This window comes from Eleutherodactylus coqui, chromosome 6 (genome assembly GCF_035609145.1).
Source record: "Eleutherodactylus coqui strain aEleCoq1 chromosome 6, aEleCoq1.hap1, whole genome shotgun sequence".
Lineage (NCBI taxonomy): Eukaryota > Metazoa > Chordata > Amphibia > Anura > Eleutherodactylidae > Eleutherodactylus > Eleutherodactylus coqui.
Window position 1 is genome coordinate 142,229,413 of NC_089842.1, and position 12,060 is coordinate 142,241,472.

The 12,060-nt window shown below is 42.7% G+C and overlaps 1 protein-coding gene across 1 annotated transcript in view; it reads right to left on the reverse strand.

The window, feature by feature from the left end:
* The window catches only part of TMC4 (transmembrane channel like 4), a 39,322-nt gene that overhangs the window by 20,340 nt on the left and 6,922 nt on the right, over window positions 1-12,060 (reverse strand). The window contains exons 4-6 of the mRNA XM_066607783.1: window positions 10,292-10,453; window positions 5,040-5,119; window positions 1,941-2,086 (exon numbers count right to left, since the gene is read on the reverse strand). Of these exons, the coding sequence (XP_066463880.1) occupies window positions 1,941-2,086; window positions 5,040-5,119; window positions 10,292-10,453 (388 nt within the window). The remainder of the gene's footprint in view (window positions 1-1,940; window positions 2,087-5,039; window positions 5,120-10,291; window positions 10,454-12,060) is intronic.

Sequence of the window (12,060 nt, forward strand, 5' to 3'; positions counted from 1 at the left end):
TTAGAGAATTGGCAAGTGTTTTCAATTGTTTTCAATGGGAAACCTTACATCGCACGTTGTGCGATGTGTTTTACTGTCCCAATAAAAAAAATAATGGGCGATGCTTTCTGAGGAACATGAAAAGATTGGACATGCAACACATTGCTTCTGTATATGAAAAGAATAGGGTTCGTATTAATGCGAAATTTGTGAGTCTCACAATGCACAAATCTTGCACAATTTTCTCAGCTGTGTGAAATCGGCCTTAGAAAAAAAGAAGTCTGATTTTTATCCAGACACGGTGCCAAGCTTGTGCATTAGTAGTGCCGGGTGTTGCAGCTTAGTGCCATTCAATTGAATGGTCTTTAATTAAATGTGTTCTTGTGTGGACGTGTCTTTTCTTACCTGAATGTGATTGTTCTCAGCAAGAGAAACCACGTAATCTTGTAGATATGATACCTTTTAATGGCTAACAAAAATACATGATGTAATAATAGCGAGCTTCCGAACCAACGCAGGGTTCTTCTTCAGGCTTATGGATTGGATCTGAAGAGGCATGGATATTTATATACACTTATAACATACATACTTATGACAAGGCACACATATGGATGTGATTGGCTCGCACTTAAAAGGAATTCTGCAACAGCAAACAAACTTTTTTTGTCTAGGCACTGATAGCGGAGTGAAAGTTTTATGGTCCCTAAATTACTGTGGGGGGGGGGAGGTCGGCAGGCTAGAATTGCTACAAGAGGGACACAAGCATTTTTAGCTAAACACTAATAAGGGAGTGAAAGTTTATGGTCCCTGAATTACTGTTGATGGGGGTCTTATCTGTATAATGTCTCACACTTCCCATTCACGCATAAATCCTGGGGAATAATTTAACCAAAGAAACTCCACCATACCCTGCACAAGGATGACCGTCTGAAAACCATATTCCCGGACCCTCCGCTTCTGTGTTACAGGCAACCTCCTAACTTGAGGAACTTTATAATCAGAAGTGCATTACCCTCTGACACACAAAAAGGAACTTATCCCTGTAATGTAAGGAGCTGCAAGACCTGCTCACATGTACTGACTGCGGACAGGATACGGATCCCCAACACACAGCAGGACTATAAGATCCCAGGGACATTCACATGTTCCACCTCCAATGTTGTGTACCTGATCCTGTGCAGTAAATGTCCTGTTGGGGGTTTTTATGTTGGAGAAACAGGACAGAAACTGAAAGCCAGGATGAGATCTCATCGCCACACGATTGAACACAGAAAAAGAGAATTGCCTGTGGCCGAGCACTTCTCTAACCATGGACATAACATAGGAGATATGAGAGTTTTGATATTGAAGGGTGGTTTTAAGTCACAAAACCAGAGAAGAATTTGGGAATATAAATTGACAACAACCTTTGACACGCTGAATACTGGGTTAAATTATTCCCCAGGATTTATGCGTGAATGGGAAGTATGAGACATTTTACAGATAAGATCCTCATCAACAGTAATTCAGGGACCATAAACTTTCACTCCCTTATCAGTGTTTAGCTAAAAATGTTTGCGTACCTCTTGTAGCATTTCTAGCCTGCCGACCTTCCCCCCCCCCAACAGTAATTTAGGGACCATAAAACTTGCACTCCGCTATCAGTGCCTAGACAAAAAAAGTTTGTTTGCTGTTGCAGAATTCCTTTTAAGTGCAAACCAATCACATCCATATCTGTGCCTTGTCATAAGTATGTATGTTATAAGTGTGTATAAATATTCATGCCTCTTCAGATCCAATCCATAAGCCTGAAGAAGAACCCTGCGTTGGTTCGCAAGCTCGCTATTATTACATCATGTCTTTTTGTTAGCCATTAAAAGGTATCATATCTACAAGATTACTTGGTTTCTCTTGCTGAGAACAATCACATTTTGCTCTACTGGCTAACACCGTACCAGATCTTTCTTTTCAGTTTTTCTTACCTGATCACTATCCACAACAGACTGAGAAGAAAGTAAACCAGAGTTGTTACAAGATATGCCTGAGGAATATTATAGGAAAAAGCAGCCAAGTTCACAGAGGTTTTCTTGTAGAATCCATAAAACATATAAGTGAGCTCCATAAATCCCTGGAGTAAAGAAGAGCATTGTGTATTAAAGGTGACTAGTGAAAATGATCAAGGAAAACATCTGCAGGACACACATTATTAGAAATATATATATAAAATCCACATTTATTTATGATATTATTATCAGCTGTGTGCCAACTCAATCTGACGTGGCATGACCATGGCAGCAGGTTGTGATGGTTCTCCTCTGGTTATGAAGCATGACTTTAGCCACAGGACTTGCGGCTGTGCATGACGCCACTTTTCCTAATTCGTTTGTTCACAAGTAACAGATTTTGGTGCTGATGTTGAAGCGGTTTTTAATGCGATTTTAATGTGATTTCACCCTTTCAATTGTAAGGTGCAGTTTTTCCGCTGTGGGTGTGTTGAAGTACCCTTAAAGGAAAATCCCTCCAGTGTCTCATTACTTGGATAACGGCCTCTGTGTTGAGTTTCCCGGCTATTTTTGTGTTGGCATTTTCCGATTCCTAGTGTTTTCCGGGCTTGCTAAACTTTGCGTGACCTGACCTTTCCATTTACCGACCTTGGCCTCACCTTGTCTTTTGATTTTGGAACTGACATCTGTTACAGAGCCAGATCTATGTTGACTATGCCATCTACTGTCCAACTTGCTATTGGGAACTAATCTGGGGACAGCAACCTTGGTGTCCCACTTGTAAAGTCCACACCTCCATGGTGATACTTTAGACTTCACACCTCAGGCTCACTGTTTGCTGCCAAGCTGTCTACAAGTTTCTCTTGCTCCTTGCTGTGCTACTCTAAACCCCTGTCTTGAGATCATACCAGTTCACAAATCTGTCCTCAGAAACTGACATCCAGCTATGTCACTCGTATGGACCATAGATTGTATATTTTTCTGTTTTGTTCTTTATTTTGCTTACTAACTGCAGATCAGATTAGTAGTGTACCATTCTATATTAAGCCCTGCCCCTGAGCTGCCTGGCCCCACCCATGAATACTGATATTTCCATTGAGCTCCACTCTCTTCTTACAAATCCATTTTCTTCAGGCTTAAAAATCAGGTTAGTCTTATAGAAAATGAGCATTTATTTGCAATTGCATTTTTGCAGTTAATTTTAGACTAGCCTCACATCTAATTCGGTATGTACGCCTGGCATATTCTCAGAGCAAAACACCCAATATGTATGTCACATACATCTATAACCTATAGCTGGATTGATGTTGCCAAAAGATTGTACTTTTGGTGTATGTCTTTTCAGTATGAATAACTTCTTTTCAACTGTATTGGAAAGTGTAGTTGTCTACACTTTCGAGTTCATGGGCGCCCACGAAATGGTATACATGTATGTTCACAGCCTTTCTTTCATTTTGTTCATTTTTTGAACTGCAATATTTTTGCAACTTAAAGAGATTGTAGAAGATTGGAAAACATGGCTTCTTTCTTCTTGATATAGCTGCAGGTATGTCCATCAGTTGTGTCTAGTATGATAGCCTAATCCCATTCAAGTAGATCAGGCTGAGCTGACCAGACAGAGACCATGGACAAGAGTGCGCTGTTTCTGAAAGAAAGCAGCCATGTTTTTTTCAATTTCATACACACCTTTTAAACCCTGAGACACGGGAAGTATACCAAACATTCAAAACAATTACGCTGTGCAATACAATTTTTGTAACAGATAAGCAGATAGGCGGCTTATAGCAACTTTAATGCACTGAATTCAAATATGATATTCGGTTTTTTTCTGCCACGTAAGGTTTTGCAATTATGGTGAATTATGTAATCCAATTGCCGTTGTATTGCATTTTTTGGAAATATGCCTATACAATAAATCCAGTCGGCTCGCCATTAACTTTGCTTAATAAAAAGAACAAACTGTTTCGCAATCGCTGTTACACACCGTGCGCTGACTTAACACTATCAGGGTAGGTTTATGTAACATATAGGGTATGTTTCCATGTGGCGTAAACACTGTGGATCATCCACCAGTAAGTTGTAATGTTACCATGCCGTGGTTGCTGGTCCTCCTGGGGCGGCGATGTGCAGGGTGCGGGGCGGCGGTGTTCAGGGTGCGGGGCGGCTGCCGGGGGCGCGGGTGCCTGGCCAGCATGGTGCTGGTGGCATGTGGCACCGTGTGCGCGCGCACTTGTGAGTGCAGCTACCATACACGAGCTCCCTTTTATTATGTTCTGTTGGGAGTTGGCTGTCTTCCTCTCTCTGCCCCTGGGTGGAGGCTTTTGTTTAAAGGTCGGGCAGAAAAAAAAATTAAGAACGCCAGAAAAGCGCTTTTTGGTCATTCTGTCTCCAAGAAAAAAATGCAATCAAAAAGTTATATGTATTCCAAAATGGTACTAATGTAACCTACAGGACGTCCCAGAAGAAATGAGCCCTCGCACAACTACATGGCTGGAAAAATAAAAAAGTTATTGGGTGCAGAAGATGCAGCAGAAAATAATTTTAAAAAATTTAATGTCTTTGAAAGAAAATAAAAGTAGTACAGCAAGAAAAAAAACTACATAAGTTTGGTATTGTAGTAATCGCACTGACCCATAGAATTAAGTTATCATGTCATTTTTGTTGCAGTTTGTGGGCTGTAGAAACAAGACGCACCGAAAGTAACAGAATTTTGTGTTTGTTTTTTTTTCTTTCATTTTACTCCACTTAGAACTTTTTAAAAGTTTTTCAGTACATTATATGGTAAAGTAAATAGTACCATTAAAAATACAATTCGTCCCGCAAAAAACAAGTCCTCATACAGCGACGTTGATCGATAAATAAAGGAGTTACGATTTTTTTAAAAAGAAAAAAAAGTTTGGTCACTAAGGGGTTAAATAGCTTGAAAATAAGACGTGCCGCTATTATTCAGTTATACCAGTGGAATCAGCAGGTTTTGATTTTACAGAAACATTAATTACTTTATGTAAAATCTTAATTATTTCTGTAATTATTTTTTTAATTTATTGCACAGTGTTATTAATTATCTGTTATGCTCACTGTTCCCATCAGGATGTCCATGATGAAGACGTAAAATCTCACTAGTCCTTGTGGATATGGGTTGTACTGGAAACAAACACCTATAAAGAAAAGATATTAATCTGTAAATTAATCTGTAGACATTTGGAGGTAAAATTTATGTGCTATGTTATGCCTTTTGCAGGGCCTATGGGGGTGGTATATGACACAAGGATCCTCTCTTTGTCCTTTAAATCTCTGTATTATGCACCACCCCTTCATCATAATCAGTTTTGGGCAGGGCATTTCATTGGTATCAACAAATGTTGACATTAGAGATTACAAATTGTTTACCATGGTAAATTATAGCTTAGTCTGACTATATGATGGGAAACCGCTTTGCATTATACTGTATCTTCTTTGCCAGGAATACATGGCTTAGTTCCTGGATACAGTTTGATTTTTTTGTGTTAGTGCCAGTAGCTATGTGCAAGCCTTAATTCAACTGCACTATCATAGATTCAGGTCAAATAGTACTAAAGCTGTAAGGGCTGCTGTCAGCAAGGGCGGATTAGGAAGCCAAAGTGGCCCTAGACAAGTGGCCTGATGCTACAGGTGGGCCCAAACCTTCTGCAAGTGGGGCAAATACAAGTAGGTAGGTGTCAGAAACTGCCAGCTATAGCCACATTAGTGGTAGTAGGAGAAACGCCTATGCAGCATGTATAGCTCGCCGTAACACATTTTCTACAAAGCACAGAACATGTTAGAACTACAGGTATACATTAAGGTGCCACCTAATTTTAACCCATTAGGCCTCCATGACATAGACTGGCTTTTCTGAAGCCTTTATGATGGACATTTATGTCATGAGTCCTTCGCCCACATGATCACCACAAGAGTCTTGTGTTGCCTGACAGCCAGGCTCTCCTTGCAGTGCCATGATCAGAGAAAACTACAATCCCGGTCATTGAACTCCCTAGATGCCATGGTCAATAACGACCATGGCATCTAGGTGGTTAGATTGCATGCCGAAGGGTAGCCAGGGCAGCAAGAGGCATAGGAGAGACCTCCCTCCAGGCATGCTACAGCTGTATGCTTATTAGGGTGCATTCCCACGAACGTATATCGGCTCGGTTTTCATGCCGAGCCGATATACGTCATCCTCATGTGCAGGAAGGGGAGGATGGAAGAGCCAGGAGCAGGAACTGAGCTCCCGCTCCCTCTCTGCCTCCTCTCCACCCCTCTGCACTATTTGCAATGGGGATAGGTGGGCCAGGGGTGGGGCTAATTATCGGAACTTAGCCCCGCCCCCGGCCCACCTCTCCCATTGCAAATAGTGCAGAGGGGCGGAGAGGAGGCAGAGAGGGGGCGGGAGCTCAGTTCCTGCTTCTGGCTCTTCCATCCTCCCCCCGTGCAGATGAGGACGACGTATATCGGCTCGGCGTGAAAACCGAGCCGATATACGTTCGTCTGAATACAGCCCCAGGGTGAGCCCTCAGCACAGACTAATAAATTGCTTTGCAGTTTGAGAAGCATATGGAATAATTCTTGGCTATTCTGACTAAACCAAAGAATTATAAGAGCATTCAAACGATCACACTGTGATGTCCCTGGTGGGACTAAATATATAACGGAATACATTTTAATAAAGTTTATTTATAAAATTACACAGATAAAACAAAACCTGGTTTTATTTTTGATTTTCTAAAAGGAAAAAACCTACACAGTATCGCTGCAATCATCATAACTGATATAATAACCGCCTACTATCACTTAACAAAACCCACTATAACAAAACCAACAAGTTATACCGCCACACTATGATCACATATTACCACCACATAGTCATTACTACCACAATACTGTTACTAACGAAGGACCACTCTAAAAATCAATATTACCAATATTACCACTATATGAGGGCCGAATAATACCCCCAGATTATGATCACATGATACTACCATACTGTTACTGAAAAAAAAAACATGCAAAGACCAATATTACCCCATACAGTGACCATTTTACAATAGACACCAGTTCTACACAGATTCTCTGCAGATCGTATAAGTGATTACAGTACCATTATATCCAGTGATCACAGGTGACTTCCCTTCTAAGTTGTTAACTCTTTTCTTCTCCACCTGGGTCAGACTGCCATGATGGCTTCACTTAATCACATTTTTTCTCTGCAGAATTTGACACACAGACGTCTTTGACTCTTCAATTTCTAAGCCAACTGGCTTTGTATTCCGAACATCTATACAATCGCCCCACCCATGGTATTCCAGATAGTATTAATGCCACCCAACATAGCTTCAATTAATATGTAATGCCTTTATGACCAAGATAAGTAATAAATAATGCCCCTCATGACTCCATTTAGTAGTAATGACCCTCATGTCCCCTTGAAGTTTTAAATTTAAATTCCCCTCCTGGCCATCATAATTAATAAATAATGCCCCTCATGGCACAGTGCAGCAACTATTATTATTATATATAATAAAATAAAAAAACGGTTATACTCACCTCTGTCCTTTCTCTTACGCCCGGCTTCTGCAGTACACGCCGTGCTGGTACCCGACTGACTTTCGAGCAGTGTGTTCACCAGGACTGGCCATTTCCATCATGTGTTTGGCATTTGATCGCTTTACCCAGAAGTCAGTTGGGATCCAGTGCACCGTATACTGTAGAAGCCAGGAGTGGGAGAAGTGGTAGGGGTGAGTATAGGTGTTTTATTTTTCAGTTTAGAACACTTCCACTCGACTGGCCCACCAGGATTTTTCCCAATGCGTTCAATGGCCAGTCTGCCCCTGGGTGTCAGGGTGGTACACGGTCAAATAAGAAACCTGTGTGCTGCACAACACCTACCACTATTGTAATAAATGACAAAATTCATTCTGCCTACAGAGTAAACAGACCTTAATTGCTGTAGACCGCCACAAATTAACCACTTCCCCAAATCAAACGTATCTAAACTTTCAGATGATTTCAGAATAAATAGTCATGAATGTATACATGAAAAGAAATACTATATCTGACCCAGAGTCGTAACTTGAAGCTCCTGGGCCCCAATGCAAAACCTGTAACAGGGCCCCCAACTATAATGCTTTACTCATAGTACTGGGCTCCCTATATGGAGAAGAGAGGCCTTATGGGCCCTCTAAGGCTCCTAGGCCCGGGTGCAACCGCATCCCCTGCATCCCCTATAGTTACGCCAGTGATCTGACCATTACATGTCTTTTATCCTGCATTTATCAGCAGTTTTCTTTCTCTTAAGGCATCATCTTTAATTGTCAGTTTTCCCTGAGTTTAGATCCAGGAGGAGTGGAGAAGTATTTATCGGAGAAGAGAATGGAGTAGTTTTGTGTAGGGGTGCAGTGGTTTACGCTTTCTCTGATAATTTTCTTTCAAAATCTGTTTATTGATTTTCCACTCTGCATATCACATCTATATATACTAAGCATAAACAAGTGCAGAACATATTTTTATGTAAAACAATAAGAATAGCCGACTCGGCAGGAACATTGATCCCAGTAAGAAAAGAGAAAGAGAGGAGGGGAAGGGAAACAGGGGGGGAATGAGCTTTCACCTGTGTCTGAACAAGGGGTTGCTAGTTGGGGCGAAGTAGGCTAGGTTGACGGGTTTCAGCCCCTCGTGGCTCTCGTCCTGTTTCTTCGTCGCTTTCTACACGGATCCGTCGACGAGCCACCGAAGAAGTGATGGTGAGCTCCGGAAGTCCACCCAGGGCGCCCATGTGTCCCTTGTGCCCCGGTTAGGCTCGGTCTCGGAACTCCGAAGGTATTTAATGTGATCTACTGCCTCCACCCATTTCGTCCTTGGGATTGCCCCCCTCTGTCTCCAGTGCTGTGAAATGATATGGCGCATAGCCATGAGGAAGTGTCTGAGAAGCCCTTTTTTGACTTTAGAGATGGGGCCGGGCACCATGGAGAGGAGGGCGATCTCGGGAGTCTTTCTCTGATAATTTTGATAATTCTTAACTTAAAGTAGAATTGTCATGAAAAAATTTTTTATGTACAGAACTGGCAATTCTAAGCATTTTTGCAACAGGTTTTATTAGCCTATTCAGTTAGGTGTCTCTATCTCTCTCCTCCCCCTCTCTCTCTCTCCTCCCCCCCTCCCCACCTGTCAGCCAAAAATTTGCCAATGGCACACGCTGCGTTGCGGCAGGGAGGGGCCAAAACAGGCACGTCACAGCGGGGAAGAGCCAAAAAACTGGGGCGGGGTCAAACAAGTCTTGATGCTCATTCGAGTAACGAGCACCATCGAGTACGCTAATACTCGAACGAGCATCAAGCTTGGCAGAGTATGTTCGCTCAACTCTAATAATCACCAAACTACATAGCAGAAGAGGATGCTCCAGCTGTGCCTGCACCGTTCTGTCTAGTGCAGGGACTTCTGTTCCCATATACTAGGGTATTAATAAATGTCTCCATTATTCTAGATTTAATTTATTTTCAGTGTTCCTGTGCCCCCAATGTATCTGCTGTTTTTATTGATGTCCTGCCTTGAAGACTCCATCTCCAGTTCTGTGCTGCACCTTTTGTGTAGCACACATCAGTAGGCTTATTAGCTTTGGGAGTGGTCATATCCAGATGTATTACCATTTCCAGAAATCATAGCTTTGACATACGAAATGGCTTCTAAACTTAAAGGGGTTGTCTCACGCCGAAACGGGGTTTTTTTTTTATTCAATAGGCCCCCCGTTCGGCGCGAGACAAACCCAAGGGATGGGTTAAAAAAAAAAAAAAAAAAGTTTATAACTTACCCGAATCCCCGCGCTGCGGCGACTTCTTTTTTCCTTTACCAAGATGGCCGCCGGGATCTTCACCCACGATGCACCGCGGGCCTTCTCCCATGGTGCACCGTGGGCTCTGTGCAGTCCATTGCCGATTCCAGCCTCCTGATTGGCTGGAATCGGCACACGTGACGGGGCAGAGCTACGAGGACCAGCTCTCCGGCACGAGTGGCCCCATTCACCAGGGAGAAGACCGGACTGCGCAAGCGCGTCTAAAAACGCCAGAAGACAGCGAATTTAGACGGATCCATGGCGACGGGGACGCTAGCAACGGAGCAGGTAAGTGAATAACATCTGTATGGCTCATAATTAATGCACGATGTATATTACAAAGTGCATTAATATGGCCATACAGAAGTGCTGAACCCCACTTGATTTCACGAGACAACCCCTTTAAATGCATAGCATACTATATAATTAAGGACATTTATTTATATTCATTTTACAAATTGATTTTACACATTTTACAGAAACTCACCAGTTGTATTAGAAATGGTAAGATTCTGTTGTAAACCTAGTTCATTAAATACAATGTAGGGAATCACAATGAACCCGGCAATTAGGAGGAAGGTTGCAAAGTTCATTAGCACCAAGAACCTTAAGAAACTGAAGTATGATTGTATTCCGGTACCAAATTGACCTGTAGAAGATAGAAAAAACTTAATGATAGACTAAAATAGTTTGTTAATTTATAGAATTCTATACAGGGACATAGCATAGGTAGCAGTCATATCCGGACCTGGTGCCAGAAGGGGAGTGAAAAGCCCCTCTGCCACATAAGAGAAGATCAGCATTCTAATCGCATATGGTAGATGTGCGGTCTTCTTACTGATCTTGTATTGGAGGCCAAAGACCTTTCATTAAATATTAGTAGATGTTACATTGATAAATCAATTTACAAGGATCCAGGGGGGCTTACTGCACTATATATGCAACCTGTTCAACTCTACACAGGGCGAATGCGTTAGGGGCCACGATGCCACCTTCTGACTGTCTTATTACATTGTATGCAAGGGACTGAGCTAATGAATTATCAGATAATTTACTTATAGCTGTACTTGGGAATCAGCCAGCATTGGGAATACTCTGTCCAAGGATCTTGGTGCCACTTTTATATTTTAGGGTAAATTAAAATGTTATTACAATTGTTATCCAAAAAATAGTATCAGCTGTATTCAGGTTACTACAGTTTTTCTTAGTTTTCTTTGCAATATCTCATCCAGTAGCACCTGGATACATTAGGTACTATGTAAGGCATTGCACATAAACATATACATTTAAAATCCACTAGAAGTAGTCTTACTTCCTCTCTCTCATTATAGGGGCTGTAACACATTTACAAGTTATCCGCAATACACAGGATAGGGGATGACTTGCTGATTGGTGGGAGTTTCACTGCCAAGAACCCTCTGATCTTGAGAATGGGAATCCCTCTAAGGGGTTACTTAGTGTGGCGCAGAGCCTTAAAGGGGTTGTCCCGCGCCGAAACGGGTTTTTATTTTTTTTTAACCCCCCCCCCCCCCGTTCGGCGCGAGACAACCCCGATGCAGGGGTTAAAAAAACAAACCGGAGAGTGCTTACCTGAATCCCGGCGGTCCGGCGTCTTCATACTCACCTGCTGAAGATGGCCGCCGGGGTCTGCTCCCTCCGTGGACCGCAGCTCTTCTGTGCGGTCCATTGCCGATTCCAGCCTCCTGATTGGCTGGAATCGGCACGTGACGGGGCGGAGCTACACGGAGCCGGCATTCTGCACGAGCGGCCCCATTGAAGACAGCAGAAGACCCGGACTGCGCAAGCGCGGCTAATTTGGCCATCGGAGGCCGAAAATTAGTCGGCACCATGGAGACGAGGACGCCAGCAACGGAGCAGGTAAGTATAAAACTTTTGATAACTTCTGTATGGCTCATAATTAATGCACAATGTACATTACAAAGTGCATTAATATGGCCATACAGAAGTGTATAGACCCAGTTGCTGCCGCGGGACAACCCCTTTAAGGCAGCAGTATGCAGTCCTAAGCTCTCGCTCACGGCCTGAAGGTTGCAGGCTCAATCCTCGAATGGTTCAGGTAGCCGGTGGTTGACTCAGCCTTCCATCCTTTCGAGATTGGTAAAATGAGTACCCAGCTTGCTGGGGGTTAATAAATAAATTACCTGAAAGCGCTGCGGAATAAGTTGGCGCTAAACAAATAACAAGTCCCTTTCCCCCTTCCCCTAACCTCCTGTATTGCGGAGGAGACTGAATGGA